General features: G+C 40.9%; 1 protein-coding gene across 2 annotated transcripts; it reads left to right on the top strand.

Annotated features, from left to right (window-relative positions):
* The first annotated feature begins 398 nt into the window (after nt 1–398).
* LOC143297741 (uncharacterized) lies at nt 399–24145 on the top strand. 2 transcript variants are annotated; one of them, XM_076610193.1, is made up of 11 exons: nt 399–576; nt 2683–2795; nt 5010–5101; nt 7523–8979; nt 9397–10223; nt 11658–11790; nt 12148–12327; nt 12768–12950; nt 16861–16938; nt 19849–20049; nt 21453–24145. In XM_076610193.1, exons 2-10 carry the CDS (start codon nt 2683–2685, stop codon nt 20047–20049), a joined length of 3264 nt encoding a protein of 1087 aa, XP_076466308.1. In that variant the 5' UTR covers nt 399–576; the 3' UTR covers nt 21453–24145. The 2 variants fall into 2 exon arrangements, with proteins under 2 accessions (XP_076466308.1, XP_076466307.1); XM_076610192.1 differs by having other exon boundaries at nt 7520–8979.

Below are 24145 nucleotides of genomic sequence, written 5' to 3'. Positions count from 1 at the left end.
GTTTAAAAGCGATGTACACTCGTGCTAAAAAAAAAAAAAGAAGTAACATATTTTTGCAAATTGTTGTTTTATAAGCATTGTTTCTGTACTTTTGGAGGAAAAAACACAAAAACAGAGCGCTTTCACACAAAGAGAAGTTGTTATCATTGTTATCATTTTAGGAGTTTGCTATGAAAAGACGAATCAGTACTTCGCAGTTATAGTATGCTCGATTTCAATTCGATATTTTTTCACGCGGAATCAGCTGAAATAATAAATTTATAGTAACAAACTACTGCTGAACGTTTCCAGAATGTAATGTACTTCAGTCTCACTTAGAATTCCTTTTTAGTTATAGCGTGCAAAAATCATCTGTTTTTGTCCAGTAGAAACAAAGTTCGTGCGTTTGTGCTATTAATGGCGGCACCCTTGTTTCATGTGCGATAGCGTCAAAATTTAAGCGGTATCTCAGCAGTAATCGGCAACTATTTCATTCTTATGTGTATATGGTTTGACATTTAGTTAACTAGTGTTCTCTTTTATCTTGACTAGCAAACGATTTTTGGAAGATCTGGTGATTTATCAACAGCTTAAAAGGTGAGTGTCCATGCTGTCAATTTATTATGTGTTTTGGTCGGTTTCAGGTTTGTGTAAACAGGAGCTGTATTCCAGCATGTCGAACCGGACCGTGGGCTCTGGACACAGTGATATTGACTATCTTAAGAGGGAACATTGGACTTTTTATAATCATTATGAAAGATGGCTTGGAGCAGCGAGTGATGTTATGCCAGTTGTGTCTTGAGATTCTCTTGTTGACCTGATCGACAGATGATGAACGTTATCATCCGCTGTCGGTTGTTTGGAGCGTTGGACTTGGAATGAATTTCAGCTGTTCAAGAAAGTGAGAGTGCGGTTATCGGGTTAATCGTTACACCATATTTCAAGTTCATTTGCATAACGTACTCCTGCGTTTTAGTGATGTTTTTGTTAAGGTCTTTTCTGAAGATCAGGATTATTACAATATTAGCCAATATTGATATCACTAAGGACGAACAGCCCTTTTAACTGGAGCTCAAACGTTGTACAAGTCAAATCAAGTCAAGTCTGTCTCAAGCGCCTGTCTCTGTGACTCTCTCTCTCTCTCCCGGCTCTCCCCCCCCCCCTCTCTCTCTCTCTCTCTCTCTCTCTCTCTCTCTCTCACTCTCTGTAGCTATGTCAGCATAATTTAGTATTGACCAGTGAGTGATTCACTGAGTGATTGGTTGGGCGGAAAAAAAGCTCCACTGGAGACGGTTTTTTTTTTGGGTTTTGTTGTTTGTTTGTTTTTGGTGGGGAAGGGGGGTGGGGGGGAACTGCCAGACAGGGCTTGACATTTATTTTTTTTACCACTTGTCCAGTTGGGCAAGTCACTGGGAAATCCAGAACATGAATATGCAATTAAATCTTAACATTTGCATCAATCCTATTACTGTTTCTAGGGAAGAAAAAGATCTGGGAGTAATTTTTGTGGTATTTTAAAAAGGTCCTTTGATGATTTTGATATAATTATGATTAAGACACTTTTTCAGATTTATACAAAGCCCAAGTTCAGCCACATACAGAGAATGGGAATGCAGTATTATATCCATACCTTAATAAGAGACAATCTATCACTTTGGAAAAAGTTCAGTGGAGAGCCACCAAAATAGTTAAAGAATTCAGAGATTTGACGTACTTAGAATGGTTATGATACTTGTAATTGCCATCATTGAATTTGAAAGGAAGAAAATTAAGAGGAGATTTAATCCATGGACCAGACAAATAAGATATTGAATAAATGAGACAATACCAATACCAGTGGAGACAAATTGTTCGTTAGAAACTATAAAAGTTCTTTTGATAGAATAAAGAATAGTAATGCAAAACTTTACAGACATTGTAACACTAACATCTGTAAATTCAGTTTTACTGATGGAGTTACCAAACACTGGAACAGTCTGAACATGAACCTTGATGCCTTTATGTTAAAAGTCATTTAAAAGTTCTACTTGCAGTTTTAGTTTTTGTTAGTTGTTGTGTTTTAAACCGTGTTGTTGTGTATGCGTGTCTTTGATAGAATAAAGAATAGTAATGCAAAACTTTACAGACATTGTAACACTAACATCTGTAAATTCAGTTTTACTGATGGAGTTACCAAACACTGGAACAGTCTGAACATGAACCTTGATGCCTTGATGTTAAAAGTCATTTAAAAGTTCTACTTGCAGTTTTAGTGTTTGTCAGTTGTTGTGTTTTAAACCGTGTTGTTGTGTATGCGTGGGTTTTTTTCCTTCTTGTTTTTATACTATAAAAGTTCTTTTGATAGAATAAAGAATAGTAATGCAAAACTTTACAGACATTGTAACACTAACATCTGTAAATTCAGTTTTACTGATGGAGTTACCAAACACTGGAACAGTCTGAACATGAACCTTGATGCCTTGATGTTAAAAGTCATTTAAAAGTTCTACTTGCAGTTTTAGTGTTTGTCAGTTGTTGTTTTTTAAACCGTGTTGTTGTGTATGCATGGGTTTTTTTCCTTCTTGTTTTACTCTACAAGTTTACTCAGCGAAAAAAAAAAAGCTAGCTGTCACTCGGGCTGTTAGTGATTTGTGCACATTTGTGCACATTGCAATGCACATTGTTGTTTGCTGTGATAGAGGAGTTGACGGTGTACTGTTCTAGATGCCGCGAGCAACACGCAGAGCCCTCGCTGAGGATGCTCCCTCACGCAGCAGCCCTCGGGCTTCCACCAGAGCCTCCACTGCAGCTGCTGCCTCCTCCTCTTCCCCTGCCACGTAATGATAAAAATGATAATAACAATTTTATTTTTAGTATTTTACAGTGCCTTTCCATGTAGAACATGCTCAGTTCTCAATTGCGCTGTACAGTGTAAAGATTGATGTGTAAGACATGTATAATTTGCATACTAAAATGACATCTTTCATGTACATAGTCATAACCGTGCAGACGTCAGACACTAATAGATTATGATTTACATACATGTGCACACACTCAGAAGAACGTCATGCACAACAGAACACTTAAAATACATATCACACATCACTGTAATATCAAACATCACAATACCTAAATGATGGAATCTAATATCACAATATTTGATACCAAATGACTATTATAACATTGGGCCCTGTCAACAAATAGAAATAATGAACCACAAAACACTCAAACTACATATATCAAGTATCACAGTGATATCAAACATCACAATACCTAAATGATGGAATCTAATATCACAGTACTTAACACTAAATGACTATTAGTATTATAACGTAGGACGCTGTCAACAAATAAAAATGATTTTTTGTTCTGGTTTTGATTTGGGTTTTAATTTATGTTTGTCTCCCCCGTCTCTTGCCATGATAAAGGGCTCTGTCAGCACATTGATATGTTTTATCTTTTTTTCTGATTTGTTTTGCTTTATGTATTTGTCTCTGCTCTCCTGCCCTGTATGGCTATGTAAACACTTGCAAAAAAAAAAAAAAAAAAAAAGTTTTGTGCTGGTTTTGTTTTGGTTTGGTTCAATTTGTATTTCAACTATTTGTATTTGTCTCCCCACCACTACCAGTACCAAATATAGTGACATAGGGCTCTGTCAACACATTAAAAATTATATATTTTTATTTTAAGTTGATCTTGTTTGTTTTCCATTATGTTTGTCTCCCTGCCCTGTCTTCAGTTCACAAAGAAATTGTATGTTTTGTTCTGTTTTGTGTTTTTTGTTGTTGACTCACTTGTGTAAACAAAGTGAGTCTATGTTTGAACCCGGTGTTCGGTTGTCTGTGTGTGTGTGTCTGTGTGTCCGTGGTAAACTTTAACATTGACATTTTCTCTGCAAATACTTTGTCAGTTGACACCAAATTAGGCATAAAAATAGGAAAAGTTCAGTTCTTTCCAGTCATCTTGTTTAAAACAATATTGCACCTCTGGGATGGGCACAATAAAATAAGAAATGAAGCCTAATTATATGCAAACTGCATTTACTGTTATACTTATATTTTTTGTATTCTCTAAACTTGACACTTTGATCAGATATTCTGACCCAACAACAAGAGCAGTCATTATTATCATTTTTTGTTCAAACAGGAACTTCTTTTGCTAAGCATGGAAGTTTTATTTATTTTGCAAACATTTTGGTGCAGATAGTAAAGAAGGGAAATTACTCTGTAATTAATGCTAGGGGAGTTAATTTGCTTTAAACTGATCTTTCCCATCTTAAACATTACATTTTGAAATTATACTCAATGCATAAAAAGCTTGGATTTTTTTTTTAAGTGTATCACAAGTGAGTCTTGAAGGCCTTGCCTCTTGTTTTTTGTTGTTTTTTTCTCCCCTGCCCCTGTCACACACTAACACAGTGCCCTGTCAACACATGAAAATAATGTTTTGTTTTGGTTTGTTCTGGTTTAATTTATGTCATGTGTAACCTGTCAACAGATAGAAAATATGTTTTGTTCTGATTTTTATTTTTATGTATTTGTTGCCCCCTCCCCTTCCATGTTGGGACTTGTGAATACAGACAGTATAGAAATCAAGTTTTTGTTTGGTCTTGTTTTAATAATTTATATTTGTCTCCTCTGCCCCTACTGTGTAGGACCCTGTCAGTTTAGTCATAGAAAGCATGTTCTTTATTATTATGGTTTTATTCTGGTTTGTTCTGATTTATATTTGTCTCCCCCTCCTCGTCCATGTAGGGCCCTTTGAGCAGACAGAAATGGTTTGTTTTTGTTCGGATTTGTTCTTGGTTGTTTTCCTTTACGTTTGTCTCCTTCTCCCCTGCCATATAGGGTCCTAAAATCACATAGAAGTCTTCTTTTTTTTCCAGCCCCTGCCACATTAGGCCCCTGTTTCTTCTTGTGAGATCTTGGTGTAAAAGAAGCTTGTAGCTTGGTTATAAACATTAAAAATAAGTTTGGAGGTATCTGGGGCACTGTTACTATTGGATCGCCGTGGTAATGTACTTTATCACTCATAATCATATATGTCCTCAGAACTCGGGGAAGACGAGGGAAAGCAGAGGAACCAGAAGTTCTGGCAGCTGTGGAGACCAAGTCCCGTGGTCGCTCATCTAGCAGAGCAAAGGGTAAACATGGAATAATGTCGATAGGTCTCATTCTTACTTTTGTGTTTGTCTTGTTTGTCTATGATAATTGGTGTTATTCATGTCCTTAACACATGTGATGTGTTCAAAATTACACAGGGTTTGACATTAACTTTTTTTCACACTTGACCAGTCGAGCAAGTCACTGGAAAATTCACTTGCCCAGACAGAATTTGCACTTGCCCAACTTTCAGAAACTTATATGCATCACCAAATGCTCACATGCGCACGCACACACACACACAAAGTAGTAGTCAAACCCTTTTCTTTAACTGATGTTTGTTTTGTTGGGTTTCATCAAATATAACTGTTGTTTTCAGTCAAAACAAGTTTTATCTCAGTTTCACTTGACAAAACACTGCCTTAAACATGTTTTTGCAGTTAACTGTCAGCCACAGAATTTTCTTTATTTTTTAACCTCCACTGCAAACAGCAACATGCAGATTTTAAAAAGAAAAGCCAGCATTTGCATTGTGAGACAATGTCAGGATTTGACAGATCCAAGTCCGATTCTGTTAGATGGTTTTTGTTTCTCACTTGCCTGGTTGGGTAACTCTGTTGAAAATTCACATGTCCAGATGGCCGCACCAGGATGGGTTTTAGTTGTTCTCACCTGGCATCAGAGAGAGAGAGAGAGTGCACGCGTGTGTGTGTGTTTTGTGTGTGTGAGTGAAAGGGGTTGGTGAAGGGTCACAGTTCCAGAGAGGGAAGGTGGTACAGCTGTTCTCTCTACATGGAGGTTGCTTAGCAGCTGAGCTTTCCACAGTGTCCTTTGATATGTGTCAATCCCCTCAGCAAAACTGGACTTTGACCCCTTCCCTGCCTCCTTCCTTTCTGCTATTCCGAGTCTAACCATGTAAAAGGGAGGGGGCTTGGAAGGGGGTGTGGTAAGGATAAGCAAGTCTGCGTTATGGGAGGTGGTGTCTGGACTGGAGGAGGCGAGCAAGAGAAAGTTAGGGGGCAGGGTGGTGAAGGAATGAGAAGGGGGGCGGGGGGCATGTGGAGGTCATGTTTGTGTTGACTTGGTTTAAGTTATGATTCTACAGAATGGCTGTTTCCTTTTTGATTAACCAACTGGACTTTAACACTGAGATGCGAGGGAGAGAGAGTGAGAGAGAAAGAGACTGAATGAGACAGAAAGGCAGACAGATCACGGTCAAAGAAATGGAGGGGAGGGTGGTGAAGGGACAGCGTGGCAGTGATTTTGACAACCTTGCCAGTGGAGGGGTGAGGCGTAGGTGGAGGAAGAGCAGGGGGGGCGGGGGGGGAGATGGTCACAGGCATCCATGTAGGTTGCCATCTTGGACTGACTACAGAGGCCTGGCTATCATGTAACACCAACAGGCAGGTGCCGGCAGTCAACTTTTCACTTTCCTCCAAAGAACCAGTAGCCACGTGAGCAGCGTCAAAACTCCCCACTTTGTTGTTGTGGACCAGAAAACTGGTTGGCCAAAACATTTTTTCTTTCCTCATAAGTCGTACTGATATCTAGTTTTGCATACTAATGTATAATAAGTCAAAATGATGTACAAATTACCCCAAAATGGTACTGGTAAACAGTTCTGTCATAGAAACAAACTCTGTTTTGTTTTGTTTTTTGTTTAAAGTGGAATGACATTAGAATACATTACGACATGACATTTTGAGTTGTGATGTGATGGGCGGAAGATGAACCACGCTATAAGAAAAATATTGGTTTTTCAAAAATAGTAACCAATGGCGAATCACCTTTTAGAGCTGTATGATAGCTCTCTTTTTCCGCTTACCACTTATCACCTCTTGAACAGACTTAAAACTTCCTTTGGTATTCGTGACACTGCACTAGCATGGATCACGTTTTACCTGTCAGATTGTACACAGAAAGTGTGTGTAAATGGTAGATACTCTAGAGTATCTGCCTTGAAATATGGTGTCCCACAGGGGTCCGTCCTAGGTCCTGTTCTTGAGTTTGCAACGTTTCAAGGATAATGTAGCATTGTGTTTAGCTGAGAGGGTTGTATTCTTTCTTCTAGCTCAAATGCATGCATTTGTGTGTGTGTGTGCATAATATGTATCTATTTATATAGCTGAGCTTCACAAGTGTTTTTTTCAGCATTGTTCCTTTCTGTTTTTTCAAAATATTGTAATGGTTTGTTACAGAATTACAAAAAGTAGAACAGGTTTGTGTGGGTTTTGGTATGTGTGTGAGTGTCTGTTTTTTTGTTTGTTTGATTTTGAGAAGTTATGCTTGTGAATTGAACTACATGATTACTGTTTTGACATTGTTTCATTTTCTCTCATCTATTTTCTTGTCATCCTCATCCTGGCCCTCTGTCTCTTTCTGTCAGTTTTGTATGTTTCCAGAGCACTTTGGCACTCAGAACATTATTTTTGATCAAATTATACTATGTCTTTTCCCAGCAGCAGCAGTGACACCCCCCACACCCCCAGCAGGGCGGCAGGCAAGATCACGAAGCAGGGGGGCAGTGGCTGAACCAAAGACCACTCCCACTCCACCCAAACGAGGACGGGGGACAGCAAAGAAACAAGAAGAGGAGGAGGAAGAAGAGGAAGAAGTGGTAAAGGAAGAAGAAGAAGAAGAGGAAGACCAGGAGAAAGAGGCGGAAGAAGAAAAAGCCCCATCAAAGAGAGGAGGAAGGGGTCAAAGGAAAACAAAGTCCCCGTCCACTCCGAAGAAGGCCACCCCGCCGGCCAGGTCATCCAGAGGATCCAGACGTTCTGCCGAAGCAGAGGTCCAAGAGGAGCCAGAAGAGCCCAAGAAAACAACACCTCGGCGAGGCAGAGGAAAGGCCACTCCCACCACAACACCCCCATCCCGCTCCCGACGTGGTCGTGGGGCCGGTGAACCAGGGAAGCAGGATGAAGAAGAGGGGGAAGAAGCAGAAGAGGGAACAACAGAAGAGAACGCAGAAGCCGAGAGAAGAGATAGCGACTCTGAAATGAAGGAGTCTGTGGCCAAGGGGAAACCAGAAGAACCAAAAGAGAAAGAAGCAGAGAAAATGGAAACTGGGGCTGTAGAATCCCCAGAGGGTCAGGATGCTGAAGGAGAGAAACCGAAAGAAGATGCTGCTGTTACAGAAGACAAGACAGTGGCCGCCTCAGCAGAGGAGAAGAAAGAGCCACAGGAAATGGAAGTTGTAACAGAAAAGAAAACTGAAGCAGACCAAAAGGTTGGCGCCTCATCTGCTGAAAAACAAGAACCAGAGAACACAAATGGTGCAGAAGCCCAGGAGAAGAAGGAGGAGGTTGTGCAAGAAAATGACGATAAAGCTGAGCCAGATGGCGCAGAAGCAGAGGAAGATGCAAGTAAGGCAGCGCAGGCAGAGGAAAAAGAGACACAGAAGAAGAGTGAAGAATCAGCCCCTGTGACAACAGAAGAACCCATGGAAGAGCAAGCTCCGGCACCACCAGTCCAGCAACCAACTGCTGACGACAAAAACTGTGACTTGGACGACTCACAACCGCCACGCAAACTTGCGACAAAGAGGAAGCTTGAGGAAGACGATACAGAAGAAACCACGGAGGAGTCTGATCCTAAACGGGCCCGGATCAATGGCACTGACGCTGCTGACAACACTGCCCCAGACGTGGAGATGACAGAATCAAAAGCAGCAGCAGATGATGATAATGACAGTAACTTGCTTAAGGATTACGATGTGGTCAGCAAAGAAGAGATTCCACCGGCTGACAGTGCGGAGGTAGCTGCTGCCATCCCGCCCCCTGCAGCAGACAGCCAGTCAGAGCAGACCGACACAACAGCAGAGGAGAAGAAGATGGAAGAGAGTGGGAGCGGGGAGCCTGTCACAGTTGTTCCCCTCACTGAAGCAGAAGTGGCTAAGGCTTATGGCAGTGAAGTCCAGGTAATCTGTCCCTCTTTTTTTTTTTCTTTTTTTTTTTTTTTTTTTGGTCTATAATAAGATTAAAAGATTATGTGTGTGTGTTGTTTGTGAGTGGCTTATGGCAGTGAAGTCCCAGTGATCTGTCTTTATATTATTCAGTAATACTGAAAGTGTTTGTGTGTGTTGTCTGTGAGCGTTGTGTTTGCTTTGGTTGCACATGATGCAGAACAAATCCTTTTTAGTTTTTCTTTAACAGCTTGAGAGTGCAAGTTTTATTACTGATTGATTAGGCAGACTTGATTGTGATTAGCCCACTGAACATGAGATTTTAACTTACAAATGCATGCGCAAGGACTTAAACTCTTAGTCTTAATAAGAAGTAGCAAAGCTGCATCCTGATTGCTGAAGTGTTAAAAATGTTTTGTGACTGTCTGTCAGGCCCTGGAGCTTGGGGAAACGGATGATGTGTCTTCCACCATCGTGGAGGTAGGCAGCGTGGCTGGTTCTGATGTCACTGTGTCACGGGGTCTGGATGTCAGCGAGGTGCAGTCTGCCTCAAACAGTGTGGATGGTGATGACACTGCTGATTCCAGCATGAACGAAAGCTCCGCAGCCCCAGAAGCCTCCGCCGATTTTGTGTTGCCCGCCCCGGTGCAGCAGACTTGCGACCAGCCCAAGGCTGAAGTGTCCGAGTCCACACCAACAGACAGCGCAGAGCCTGACGCCACACCAAAAGAGCCCACTGTTACAAATGGTTCCGATAATTCCAGTGCTGTTCCAGTCGTTGACCAACCGCCCACCTCCTCAGATCTCACTCAAAATGACACCATGCCCAGCAAGCAGGCAACATCGTCCAGCCCTCCTGAAGCCATGGAAACAGACGCTGCTCCGGTCCAGAACTCCCACCCTCACCCTCTTCTCTCCAAGGGCTCGGGTAGTGTGACAGATGTTCTGGGCACTCCGGATCCTGCTTTCCTGGCTGCATACTCTTCCCCGGGGATCCTGAACCGAGCCTTTGTGCCCAACCCTGCAGTTCCCCAGGACAGTGTGGCCACTCAGGACACATTCAGCGTGGTCAGTTACAATATCCTGGCCGAGTGCCATCGCAGCAAGTCGACGTACAAAGCACCAGAGGAGTTCCTGGGCCAAGAGTACCGCCACAACCTGCTGATGAAGGAACTGCAGTACCTGGATGCGGATGTGGTCTGTCTCCAAGAAGTGGACCCTGACTATTTCAGCAACACTCTACTGCCAGCCATGAGAGCGTAAGTGGAGGCCACATTTTGTAACTTTCAAATTTCAACTTTTATTTCAGTTCTGGTTTAGCTAGTATTAGTCTTCTCCATTTGTAGATAAAAGTGTAAGGGGACATGATCTGTATTTAGTAGACCATTCTTCTGCATTTTACATTAAAGTGCAAGGGACTTGGTCTATATTCACATATATATATATATTTTTCTTTGTTTCGTGTACCCTTCAGATTAAATAGGGTATGTTGCTTTTTGCCCTGCATTTCATTCTGCTTTTGTGTGTGTGTGTGTGATGAGACAAAAAACTGAGGTCCCGTTTGCAGCATGGACTTGGCGCACTGTGAAAGAACCCATGGCAACATAAGTGTATTGTCTTCTACTAAATTCTGTAGGAGAAATAGACTGATACTGTGTGATAGGTATGAAAAGTATATGTGCATCCAAGGCCTGTTGCTCCTCCAGTTTTTTACTCCATCAGCTTTGAATGACTGAAGTTGATGAGTGATTTGGCAATATTACAGACACTGGCTGTAACTGACCTAAGTGGTGCAATGACTTGGCAGTGTAACGGGCACCAGCTGTAACTGACTCAGTTATTGAAGTGGTTGAATAATGAATAGTTTACTTGGAAGTACAAGTAACAGAAGAGAAAGAACTGTTCTAACTTCTAAACACCCCCTGTGGGGATTTTTGGGGCTCTTTCACCAGTTTCACTATAATTTAGTATACATAGCATCCACCCACCTCCAGGAAATTCTGTAATGGAAAATACCACTATTCTATTGCTTTCTTTATTTCTGACTTTTTCCTTTTTTTTTCTGTCATCTCTTCCAAAGTTTTTTTTTTGTTATTTTCTGTCGTGCTGGTCCTTTCACCTATATTAGAATTATTTATTTTGGAAAGCCTTGAATATTTTTGGCCTTCAACCGTACTTGATAAGTGGGCACTCTTACTATGTTGGGTTTTTTGTTGTTGGTGTTTTTGCACCTGGAAGTTGGACCTGTGAGGTGTCCATTGAGAATTTTTGGTTTTGTATTTCTGTTTACACTGTTATTTGATGTATTTTTGTTTATCAGTATAATTATATGTATGTTCAGGTCAGGGTTTTTTTTGTTTTGTCTTGGATGAAAAATTGACTGAATGGGACCTTTTACTCTTTTTTCTTTTCTTTTTTTTTTTTTTTTTTTTTTAATTTTTTTTTTTATGTTATTAGATGTAATGACAGTATTGAACTTTCAGCCTTCCTCATGAAACAGTGAAAGATAAGATGGAATAGTTTCCAGTGGTCAAGTGTTGACTGTTACAGAGTTAGTTTTAATTTGACTGAGAGCTTAATGAATTCACTGTTTGTACAGATTATCTGTGAAATGAATGTTTGTAAATTCTGTACTGATATTCATGGTTTACGGATGAAATGTTAAGACTCATACTGGTAGTTCATGTTCACAGCCTTGGCTACGAAGGATTGATGAAACGCAGAACACAAGAGTACTTCCATGAAGGCGAGGCGACCCTCTACAAAACCAGCGTCTTTGAGTTGGAATCCAGCAGAGGAGTGTCCCTCACTGAAGTTGCCCGCAAAGTGAGTTGTTGTTAACTATTCAAAGTGAAATGGTGGAGCATTATATGTTCAAAGTATCTTAAAAAATTTTTTTTTTTTTTTTAATAAAAAAAAAAGACACTGAAAATTCATCTCTTGAAACCTATACAATGTAAGCACACTCAGTTTCTAACTTCTACAACACCATTCCATTCCTGCCAACTCCCTTTGCATGTGTGAGGTATGAGAGAAGAGAAGTGGGGGAAGGGAGAGCGGTCATGAGTGGTTCTTTTGATAACAATACAAAATAAAATTTGTAGCTTTTTCTTTCATGTAAAGCATCCTGAGCTCTTGGAGAGATGTACATGGATGTTAATTGATTATCATGCTTGTGTGCAGGAGGTGGAAACGTGTGGGCTGAGTGCAGAGGTGGCTGCAGCCATCAACAAGTACCTGGACCGTGCGGACGTGGTCTTCATCACGCGGCTTCGGTGCAGAGCCACGGGCAAGGTGGTCACTGTTGGCAACATCCACGTTGTCTGGGATTGCATGAAGAGCACCGACGTTCAGTGTATTCAGGTACCAGTTTGTGGGGTACTGGAGTTTGTGTGTGTGTGTGGGTGTGTGTTGAAATGTATAGGAGTTGGACTCGTTTTAATCTAAGCACTATTTACTTGACAATTTTTGTTTTTGTTTGGTGGATTTTGAAACCTGTTTCAGCTTCATGTATGCATTCAAATTTTGATAGGCATATAGTGTCAATGCATTGGATGTTTTTTGTCCACAGAGAAATTATTATGATGATGATGATTATCGCCCTTATCATCATTATTATTACATTTAACTGCATCTTGTTAGGTGCTGTGAGCAGCATTGATACCGGATATTGCACCATAGGAAAGTTATATGTTATCTTTATTATTGTTTTTATTTACATGTGTGCTGTTATGATGATTACGATCATCATGACTTGTGTGCTGTCTGCTGCTTTGATTATTGTCACCGTGACCTGTGTGCAGGCTGCCTGCGCGGTCAAGGAGGTAGTTGGGATGTGTGGGAGCGAGGGGGCCCACATGGTGTGCGGCGACTTCAACGCCGAGTGGTCAAGCCCCGTGTACCAGTTGATGCTGGATGGCTACCTGTCGGATTCCTCCATCCACACACTGCAGGCTGTGCAGAGGCTGGAACTCGACGATGGAGCCGTGAGTTGCTTGACCTTTACAGAGATGCCATCTGTTAACCTTGATCTCATGTGACAGTGCTAATCATGTGCATGTGTACTTAGTTTGTATGCCTTGTAGATAAAACGTAAGTTTGCTGATATGGCTTTGAGTCCAAGTGTTTCTATCTTCCTACAAACATTTGACAGGGGTTGATATCTCTGCCTTTAAGTGACCCTGTCCCAGATCAGGCCAGTCATTCAGATGAGATAATAACCTATTGCATGCACATAAAAAAAAGAACTGACAGCAACAAAAGGGTTGTCCCTGGCAAAATTCAGTTGAAGAATCAACTCTAGTTAGTATGCTTGTGTATGTTTGCGCATGATTGAAACCTGACTGAATGACAGGGAAACAAATGATGAGCACCCACAAGCTGTTGTCAGTCGGCTCTACCCAGGTAGTCAGCCTGTCATGCAAGTGACTCTGTGTAAAACGCTTAGAGTTTGGTCTCTTGACTGATGCTCTGTGAAAGTATTTATGATAATGATAGTATTAATAACAGGTAGTCCCATCCCTTCCAAATCCGTCTGCTTGTATTACTTCCCCTGCAGACAGCATTGTTTGTATAGTTTTGACAGAAACATTTCAGTAATGGTGTTTAGAACAAATGCACATCAAACATAAACAAATAAACCAGTTATTTTCCTTTAAAGAAAGGTTTAACTTTAAGGTCATGGAACGTGCTTTCATCATCACAGTGATGAGCGAAACCAAACTTAGACAAAAAATCTGGAATCTTCCAGTGGGGTTACACATATGGCGTGGCTAGTCACGCAAATTTCTTGCTGCGGGAGGAAATGTGTAGTGGGTCTACTCACTAGCAGGCATGATTAAAAGCACAGCACAGAATGATTACATGTTCAGCAAGCTGTATCCAGGCATGAGATTTTTCCGACTATAGTCGGATTTCCGACCGAAAATTGGCTCCAGAGGCCATTTTTGAGATTCGTGTAAATCCGTTGAGAAAATTGGAGGGGTTGAGGGGGGGTTAGGTTTTTTCCGACCCACAATGGTTGCACGAACGTTGTCCGACTGATCGACAAGACAGACCCACAGCATTTGCTAAAATACCCCATGTTTGGATAAGCAAACCGATTGAGAATAAGTGTTCCGTTGCTCCTCTGTCATCATTCAGCTTATCCGTATTTGGTCGGAATTACAAAACTCGCTCGCGGGCTTCACGACTTGCAAAGATGCCTGATTTCGCATGTCATCTTCAGTCATTGATAAAATGAGAAAACTCACTAAGGATTAGAGGATTTTTGCAGCAGAGATCAATAAAGGAGTGAATAATAAGTGGAACTGGGTCTGGCAAGATGAGATCGTGAAAACAGAAGTGAAGAATAAAAAAAATAACTTAACGGGTAGGCGACGTCGTCATTCACAAAATTGACACCACGGCCAAGACCAAGTGCGATTGGTGTCAGATTGTATGGGTGCAGCTCTTCACTCAAGGCACGGAAATCTGTTTTCACATTTGCATTAAAAATGGAGTGTCCGTTTTCTAGAAGAAAAAAGAAAGAAAGAAAAAGCCGATGGGCCATTCTATATCATTTACTGATGACCTGCCAAAAATGAAAATGGAATGCTCTTTCGAAAGCGTCATTTGTTGACCCGTTGAGAGGCGATCCAGTGACTTATCAGAGCACCAAAATCGGTCTGAAAGTTCCCTAACACTGTGAAAAGCACGCACGCACAGACATCTACACACATGCCGTCTGTAACACACACACACACACACACACACACACACACACACACACACGTGGCACAAGGGCTGTAGGTACATCTGCTTGACCCTCTGTTCATTCAGCAGAAGCTGCCAACGTTTGCCACTGTATGCACAAGTAACATTCAGTGTTGCTATTGAAACAGAAACTTTGTAGCAACTTATTGACATCAGTGCCTTTTCTGACACAGCCGAAGCTTCTGCAGTACAAACAGTTCATGGCAAGAGTCAGTGTATTTAGATTTGAGACCTATAGCCAGCCAGATTACCAAAGTTACACACCCGCGCACGCACAGACACAGAGCGGCTGAATTGAATGTGTGCGCACGCACACACACACACACACACACTTTTGAAAAAAAACAAAAAACACATGAATGCATTCACATATACACATACTCTGTTTCTTATTTTATCTCTCTCTCCTTCACACTTGCACATGTGCACACATAATTTTATGAACACTCACACAATCACACAGAGCTTAATAATACGCACATGCGCGTGCACACTCGCACACACTCTCTCTCTTTTAAGCACACACACACACGGAGATTGAAAACACACACGCACACACATACACACACACACAGACACATACACAGAGAATTGTATTTAAAGCAATGCACATATATGCACAGATACAGACTTGCACTTTTTCTTCCCACCTTCCCCCCTCTCTCTGTGTCTGTCCCTCTCTCCCTCTTTCTGTCTGTCTCTCTTTGTTGCATATACACACAGACTTGTATTGAAAACACACACACACACGCACACACACACACACACACACACACACACAGAGGGATCTATTGAATTTGATAGCAGTGCCTACACATGCACAAATGCAACTTGCATTCTTTCCTCCTACCATCTCCCCTCTCTTTCTGTCTGCCTCCCTCTCTGTCTCTCTCTTGTTTACACACAGTTGAACTGATTGAAACCACACATACACATGCGTGTGCACACTCGCGCTTGCTTGCTGTCTCCCCAACCCCCGCCCCCCTCCTGCAGACTTCACTTTCATGATTTGCTGAGGTACCCCTTCCCTCTCTCTTGAGTCTCCTACCAGTGCTGAGGGAAGGGGAGGGGGGGGGGGGTATGAAACCACTGTCAATGACTGGCAATTTTGGCATTGAGCCAAGACACTGACCACTAGCTCCAGCTGAGAATCCTTGACAGCTGAAAGTGATATAACCAGTCACAGACCCACCCCCTCCTCCCTCCAGTCATTCCACTTCCCCCTTTCTTTCCTCAACCAACACACATGCCTGTCAGTGGAACAGAGACTACAGCTGAAGAGACCAGATGGTCAGTTATATTGGTACAGTGCAAACTTGTGTGCTAAGAATATTTTTCTTGAAAACACACACACACACACACACACACACACACACACACACACACACACACACACACACACACACACTCACTCACTCACTCACTCACTCACACGAGTTTACAGAGAGAGTTGTATTTAAAGCAGTGTACATACATGAACTTCAACTCTTTCCTCCCATGTCCGGCTAGTCCGACCCCTGTTCTCAATCTCTTTGTCTGTCTGTCTCTCTTTCTCACATACACAGAGTTGCATTGAAACCACACACACACACACACACACACACATGAGACATGATTTTGAAAATCATGCCCCCAAGGCTGACTTTACAGGTTTGGAAGCAAAAACACTTCAGTTTAGGAAGAATTGGACTGATTTTTTGTCTTCTGTGGGTTGGAATACCTCAGCAGCATTGGTGGCCCGCAAGTGCAGATTTTATCGTTTGAAATTGAGAAAAACCTTCAGCCTCAGGGGACTTCGCCCCCAGACTCCCACCAGGGGCGTTACCCCATGGACCCCCACTGGCGGCCTTCTGCGGCCCCCAGGCCCCCACCTTTCAGACTCAATCACAATTTCCCCTATCTCATGCCTGGTATCAGAGTTATGTAGATATTACTCCTACAGTCCTTGAAATATATCTTTGAGAGAGAGAGAGAGCGTGTGAGCAATATATGTCACATGAAAACGTGTCATACTTCAAATGTCACTTGACATTCATTCATTCATTCATCATTGAAAAAGATCTGTACTGGCAGATGGTTTGTGGGCACTGTGTGAGTTAGACAGATTGCTGTGATGAAGATGTGACCATTGTGTGTCCACAGAAGTCCTTGGTGAACCACTTGTGGACAGCTTTCCAGCACACCTCGTCCAACATGAAGAGTGCCTACTCCACTGTCACGGTAAGGTGTAGTACCTCCAGGGTAGAAGCTTGTTAAAAAGTCTATATTCTTTTATGATAATCACAAGCATTGCATACTGAGTTGATAAAGTATTTGATTAACTCACTCCGGACAAATAGTTCTGTCCCTTGCTTTTCCCCTACAGACGACCCATTTGTTAGGGTTAGGAAAAAAAATCACAAAAAATACAAAACATAAAGTAACTGAATGAAACTCTCTCTACTTGACCCACTGACCCCTCTCCTCACGTCGTGTGAACGCCCACCCCCCCATCACTCTTTACTGCTGTCAGAAGCTAAGTCACTGTCAGTAACTTCTTGCTGGTAGCTTTCTTCACTGCAGATACTTTATTCAACGTCTTCATCATCCTCGTCGATGTCAAAACCTTCAGTTTGAAGCATTTCAATCACTTCAGCAGCAGTAAAAGCCACTGTCGTGATCTAGTTTGCTTCAAAAATTTCCACCTGCGACACCATTTTCGATACGTATGCAGATTAGCTTGTCGTGTGGGGGATCCTGAACTCACTGGCTCGCTGTGGAGTGTGTTGTTACAGAATCTCATGAAGAAACTTTCCATTCAACCCTTGACATGTTCGCAATGCCCGGTGTTGCTGCAATTGTTATGCTACCCCATGAGGAAAACATGGAAAAAATTTTAATTGTCAAAACTGCTATAGTGTTCCATCATCCGGAATGCTACCTTACGACAGGAACGCTATAGCGTTCCATCGTCCAGAGTGAGTTAACATGATGTACCATAACTCACATAGCAAGCATAGTATATTGTATCGATAAAATATTTGATTCACATGGTGTCCCGAAACACAAAGTGCACTCACACACACGCATACAAAAATGTATGCTCAGAGGAATCATAATCACTATGTGTACACAGAACATACATGGATGTAAGTCATACATGTTGTAATGCTGACAAGTAATTATAGACATTGTTGTACAATAAACTTAATAAGCTAGCATTTGTTTATCTCTATTTTACCGTCACTCACACACATACACATACGCACGCGCGTTTGTACGAGGCTTCTGCATCAGCATGAAGAATTACATACTTGACATAATTTTCATGAATTTTAGTTAAACAACTGGATTCTCTTAGTGGAACTAATCAGTAAAGAGGATTTGAATTTTCTGTGTGTGTGTGTTTGGGAATTTGTTAAGCGTTGTCAAAAAAAATCTATGCGTGTGTTAGTGCACTTAATGCATAAGTAGTTGTTTAGCATTTGGCACAAGGGTAGATATAAATTTGTAAACATGTTCTATTGTCAAGAACTGAGGAAGGATGATTAGGCCTTGCTTGAGTGTGTGTTATATATACGTATGCTGTGTTTGTATGCTTCTTGAAAATACTTGGAAGTCATTCAGATTTGAAATCCCCTTTTTTACAGGTCTTGACAGTCCATTAAACAAAGAGAGAATAAAGAGAAAAGGGATTTAATATCATTGTATGCATTGTGCATAGCTGTTTCAAAGTGTTTGAAAGTACTTTTAATTGAAGGTGTTTTTGTTTGTTTTTTTCATTTGTATTTGTTGTTCTTTTGCGTGCATGAGTTTGTAAATGAAATTTTAAAATATAAAACTACTGAAGTGCTCAGAAAATCTGCTGGAACAGACAACCTTTTTTTCACAAGGGAGATAATAGTTTTACACTTACCATCCTTCAGGAAACATCATATTTTGTGAGGAATTCACATTGCATATGTCCTGCCCATTTGTGTTTATGTTATGATCTGGTTATTCTTTTTACTGTTAAACACAAGTGTTTGTGCTTTTGATACATTCTCATTCACAACTTCTGTCGTTTTTCTGTGTGTGTGTGCACATTCCTGCGCAAAATGTTCCGTGTCTGATAAGTACAAACATGAAAAAACAAACCTTGGTCATATTGCGCACACATATATGTGCAAAAGTGGTTCATACATCTCATTAGTCCGTGCAAACATGACAAGTATTGGAACAAAGCTTCTCGCTTAATCTAAATCTTTTTATTCCTGTTTTCACCATTTCTCCCAAGTTTGACTGGAAAACCAAATTGAGCGTCTAGTCATTCAGAAGAGACAATAAACCGAGCGCCCATTTAGTGCACTGAAAAATAGCCTATGGTAAGATAAATGTTGTCCTGGCAAAAGTATGAAGAAATTAATCAATCTTTTAAGTACACAAAGATGTATTCATGCACTCAAAGCCTTAACTAGTCCGTTTGGTTATGCTGCTGTCAGGCATCAGCCTGGCAGATGTGGTTTAGCTTATATAGATATGTCCTAGTGCAATGATGGCTCCATTTTTTTCTACTTTTTTTTTTTTTAACCTCAGTTCCAAACACCCCTCGCCCACCCATCTTCTGTTCTGCACCTTTTTATGCTCCCCCTCCCGCTCTACCATCCAGCTTCTGTCTTCTCCTCTTCGAGTTTACAGATGAGGAAGACGCTCATCTGCCAATACAGAGTCCATGAGAGACTGGGTTCGAATCCTGTTGTCACCCTTTATCCCTAGTTTGACTGTAAAATCAAACTGAACATCCAGTCATTCGGATGAGACAATAAACTTGGGTCCCGTGTTCAGCATGCACTTGGTCCCCTGAAAAAGAACCCATGGTAACAAAAGTGTTGTCCTCTGGCAAAATTCTGTAGAAGAAATCCACTCTGGTAAGTGATATGTACACAAATATAAAAAAAAATTAAGTGCATGCACTCAGTGCTTGACAAAGTGTGTTGGGTTATGCTGTTGATCAGGCATCTGTCTTGCAGATGTGATGTAGCGTACATGAAAATACGTTTGTCCCAATGCAGTGATGCTTTCTTGAGAAACAAGCTGAAGCGCCTTGAGAAATTGAAACCGAGCCTGATGTAAATTCCTCTCCCCCCCCATGCCCCCCTCCTCTTTTTGCAGAAAAGTGAGCCTGAGGTGACATCGTACAGCTCGTCCATGAAGTCCCTGGACTACGTGTTCTACAGCGCCAGCTCCCTGGTCCCAGTGGGCGTTCTGAAAACCATCGACGCTCCTGTCATCAGCGCCACGGAGGGGCTGCCCACCAAAGACTTCCCCTCTGACCACCTGTCTATCAAATCTGTCATGGCCTTCTGTAAATAGGTAAGTCATGTGGAGCTGTCAAATCAGTCATGGCCTTCTGTAAATAAGTAAGTCATGTGGAGCTGTCAAATCAGTCTCAGAGATGCCAACTGTTAAAATTTCATCACATTTTGTTATGTCAGTTTGTTGCGACATTACGCCAACGTCAAAATTATTCCGATGAGTTCATTTTTGACACATAGTATGGTCGCATGCTTTGCTGTCGTAACATTGCCCAGACGCTCTAGACCTATCGATCATGAGGACAGGGCAGTCACTACTAACCTTGGTCTCACCTGATGATGCTTAACTAATCACATTCATGTTTACATTGAAACAGCATTGAATGGACCAGTCAGCTGAATTGTAGCAGTTACACCTTGCAGGTCGGCACAAGTGTTTGTATGCATTTTAGATAAAATGTACGTTTGCTAATGTGGCTGGGCGTCTGAGTGTTCCTACCAAATTCAAAATATTCATGACAAATTTCCTGATTGTTCCTACAAACACTTGACAGGGGTTGGCATCTTTGCATTTATGGCATTCTGTAAACAGGTAAGTCATTGGAAAATGAGAAGTCACATCAGTTCTTTAATTAGGGAAGTCATGTGGAAAATGAGAAGTAGTCAAATCAGTCATGACGTTCTGTAAACAGGTAAGTCATGTGGAAAATGAGAAGTAGTCAAATCAGTCATGACGTTCTGTAAACAGGTAAGTCATGTGGAAAATGAGAAGTAGTCAAATCAGTCATGATGTTCTGTAAACAGGTAAGCCATGTGGAAAATGAGGAGCTGTCAGATTAGTTGTGTTGTTTAAACAGGTAAGTCCCGTGGAAAATGAGGAGCTGTCAGATTAGTTGTGTTGTTGTGTAAACAGGTAAGTCATGTGGAAAATGAGGAGTTGTCAAATCAGTCATGGTGTTGTATAAATAGGTAAGTCATGTGGAAAATGAGGAGCTGTCAAATTAGTCGTGGTGTTGTATAAATAGGTAAGTCATGTGGAAAATGAGGAGTTGTCAAATCAGTCATGGTGTTGTATAAATAGGTAAGTCATGTGGAAAATGAGGAGCTGTCAAATTAGTTGTGTTGTGTAAACAGGTAAGTCATGTGGAAAATGAGGAGCTGTCAGAATCTCAAATTAATTGTGGTGTTGTGAAAACAGGTAAGTCATGTGGATAATGAGGAGCTGTCAAATTAGTTGTGGCATTGTGTAAACAGGTAAGTCATGTGGAAAATGAGGAGCAGTAATGCAGAGTGTCACTCTTGTTCAGAATTCATCAGAGAGAGAAACAAGGCAGGAGAGTTATTCTTCAGCTGTACAGACCTGAAATTCACTGCCTTTTTTCATTTTGTCATAGTCCCTCACTCAGATTGTTTGAAACAAATCCAAAAACGGTTGTCACTTTTTTTTTTTCTTTTTTTCAGAAGGATGGCATCCTCTGTGGACAACAGCCTCCCAGCCACCCAACTCTGACAGTGTCTTCGTCTGAGCTGGCATCCAAGTGTTTTTCTCTCATCCCGCCTACGTCAGACAGTGGGTCCGAACCTTCCATGAAGGTGGGTAGCGCCACCCACCACGGTGAACTTGATGTTGAAAGCGTGCAGCCCTGGATACTCTGTGTGTGTGTGTCCCCATACATATCCTGTGCAGAGCAGGGACAGCAGAAGCCATATCTGTACGATGTTCAAGGAAGCAGCTAATTTTGTTGTTTTTGTACCTGTACATTTCTCTTGGACAGTAATAAGAATGAAATACTGAGCTCTGATCATACTGTAGCCAGTCGCCTTCAGTGGCTTTGTGTGCGTGTGTGTGTGTGTTGATTTTGAGTCTTCATATTTATTTTTGGGGAAGTTGTGGAGGGGCAGGATGAATTGGGTAATATAGATGTAGTTACTATACGGATGGTACCGGTGTTGGGTTGTATTGGATACTTGCCTGATCAGGTTTTTGTTTCTGCGCATTATCCAGTCAGAGATGCACAGAATATATGGTGCCAGATTTGTTGAAACAGAAGACATCATCAAGATAATCACAGTGGGAGGTTTTTTTTGTGTGTGTATGTTTTGTTGTTGTTGTTTTATTTTGTTATGTTTTTTGTTGTTGTTGTTGTTACAGCTGGATCATTCTATATATTGAGGATCCCCAATATGTTTCCTTCTTTGCCTCAGAAAGTTATCTTCTGATATACATTATGTTTATCACTCTTCTGGGTTGTTTTTGTTTGTTGTTGTTTTTTAGCCCAGTACATCTTTCACAAGTATTTAGCCCAGTACATCTTTCACAAGTATTTGCCTAGACTGGAGTACTTAGAATTTTGCTTTGTTTAATACAGGTTATTTCTGTGGTTTTCACATGACTCCAGACATTGTCAACCTTTCCATATGTGTGGTGTTTGAGGGCCGATGCAGTGATGAATTATCTCGTGTCATGGAAATCTATATTGGGGAAAAAGATATAAGTTTTGTTGGATATGTAAACAGACATGCTCTGTTATGTCTGTGCTTCTAAAGATTAAGGAGTTAATTGAACTCTCATAATTTTTTTTTTTTAACTTGTTTTTGTTGGGGGGGGGGGGGGTGTATGTTGTTTTCCCTGTAATGGATATTATGAACTGGTAATTGATTAATAAGCGATATGAGAACATGAATTAAAGATTTTCATTCATGATAGGTAATTCCACAGGACTTTGCTTTTCTTCATTTCTTCTCTTCTCTCCCTCCTCCCGTGTTCTTTCCAATGAAACTTTCCATTTTGTTTTGTTTGTTTTCCTAATATATTGACTGCATTTAATTTTATTTTGTTCTTTTGTTTAAAAAAAAAAAAAGGAAAAAAAAAAAGAGAGGTTTGAGCACTCTTTTGGTAGCTAAAAATAGGTTGGCTACTGTAAATGTTTTTTCCCAAAATTCAAGGGTAGCGAGGTTTGAGAATTCATGTTTGATGGAAGAATAATATATAAAAGAAAAGAAAAAATTAAATGAAATGTTGGTATATATCAGTTTAGTTGCAAGAAATATTCTGTTCAACCAAAGTTGAAATGTATGAATAAACATATAGCATTCACTGTCTTGCTTTGTTTAATGAGTGTATACTGTAACATTCACTTGTTCTGTGCTATTTGATTGAACACTATAACATTCACTGTTATGTGCCGTTGCCATGTTTTGATTCATTGCCAGTGGAGAAACATTATGTGTCAATGGCTACCTTCTTTTGTCACAGTATATGATGAAGATGCCAGCTGCAACTCTGCGCTTCCTTCTGCTTGGTTCTCTCTTTATGTTTGAAATGTTAACCTCTATTCATTGTTCCATGAAATGTCAGGTATCTCTTTGGCCTTAGTGTGAGACAGGTGCGAAAGCGAGATGATTTTGAAGGCTTTTTATATGGAGATATATTTATCGCTTGAACTTGGAAGTGTGAGAGATGTAAGGCGATGGTTTTGAGGGCTATTCCGTCTGTAAATATTCATTCTGATTTTATTAAGAGGTGTTATCCACGATTGGTTTTTATTCATGGATGTACAGGAATAAAGATTTTACTTCCTTTTTTTTTTTTCATGTATTCATGTGTTTTCTTCTTTTAGATTATATATTCATGTGTTTCCTGTTGCTGTTAGAGGTTTTTGTTCTGCATAAGTTGTATGTACTGATCTGTGCTTAAGTTCAGCCTTTGATGTTTTCAGTGTAAATCAGTCTCTGTGTTGTTTCCAGCTTACAGGGCAATATGGTGTGAGGCAGACTCCTTTCATTCAAACATTACCCCCCAGCCCCATCTCCCCACCTCAAAAGCTTTGAGCTAGTTTAGCGGAATCAGCAGTGTTTGGTTTTATAGACTGGAAATTTAATTGGACTTGATAACACTGCAGTGAAAAATTCAACAGAAACCAGGCTGTTGTCCAGCGGATAAACTAGTCATCGTTGATGTTTTGTATTTTTCACAAGTTAGGTTTTGGGGTTGGAATGTGGCACGTTACACAGGTTTGAAACAGTGGTTGTATCTTTGGGTTGGCTTTCAGTTCTGTTGTTGATGTAGCTCTTGATGGATGATGTTTGTACTCATTGACTGTTCATATGACATGTTCTGTTTTCTTTTAGAATTAAAGATATGTCAGCTGTAA

Source organism: Babylonia areolata, chromosome 23 (genome assembly GCF_041734735.1).
Source record: "Babylonia areolata isolate BAREFJ2019XMU chromosome 23, ASM4173473v1, whole genome shotgun sequence".
Lineage (NCBI taxonomy): Eukaryota > Metazoa > Mollusca > Gastropoda > Neogastropoda > Buccinidae > Babylonia > Babylonia areolata.
The sequence above is the reverse complement of the archived record's forward strand: the minus strand, read 5'-3'. Positions and strand labels throughout refer to the sequence as shown.

What these genes read in the sequence shown, in the direction of transcription:
- LOC143297741 (XM_076610192.1), top strand. Translation starts at nt 2,683, where the DNA reads ATGCCGCGAGCAACACGCAGAGCCCTCGCTGAGGATGCTCCCTCACGC. An exon ending in CTTATGGCAGTGAAGTCCAG is followed by an intron (nt 8,980 to 9,396) that starts GTAATCTGTCCC and finishes ACTGTCTGTCAG; the next exon opens with GCCCTGGAGCTTGGGGAAAC. An exon ending in TGGAACTCGACGATGGAGCC is followed by an intron (nt 12,951 to 16,860) that starts GTGAGTTGCTTG and finishes GTGTGTCCACAG; the next exon opens with AAGTCCTTGGTGAACCACTT.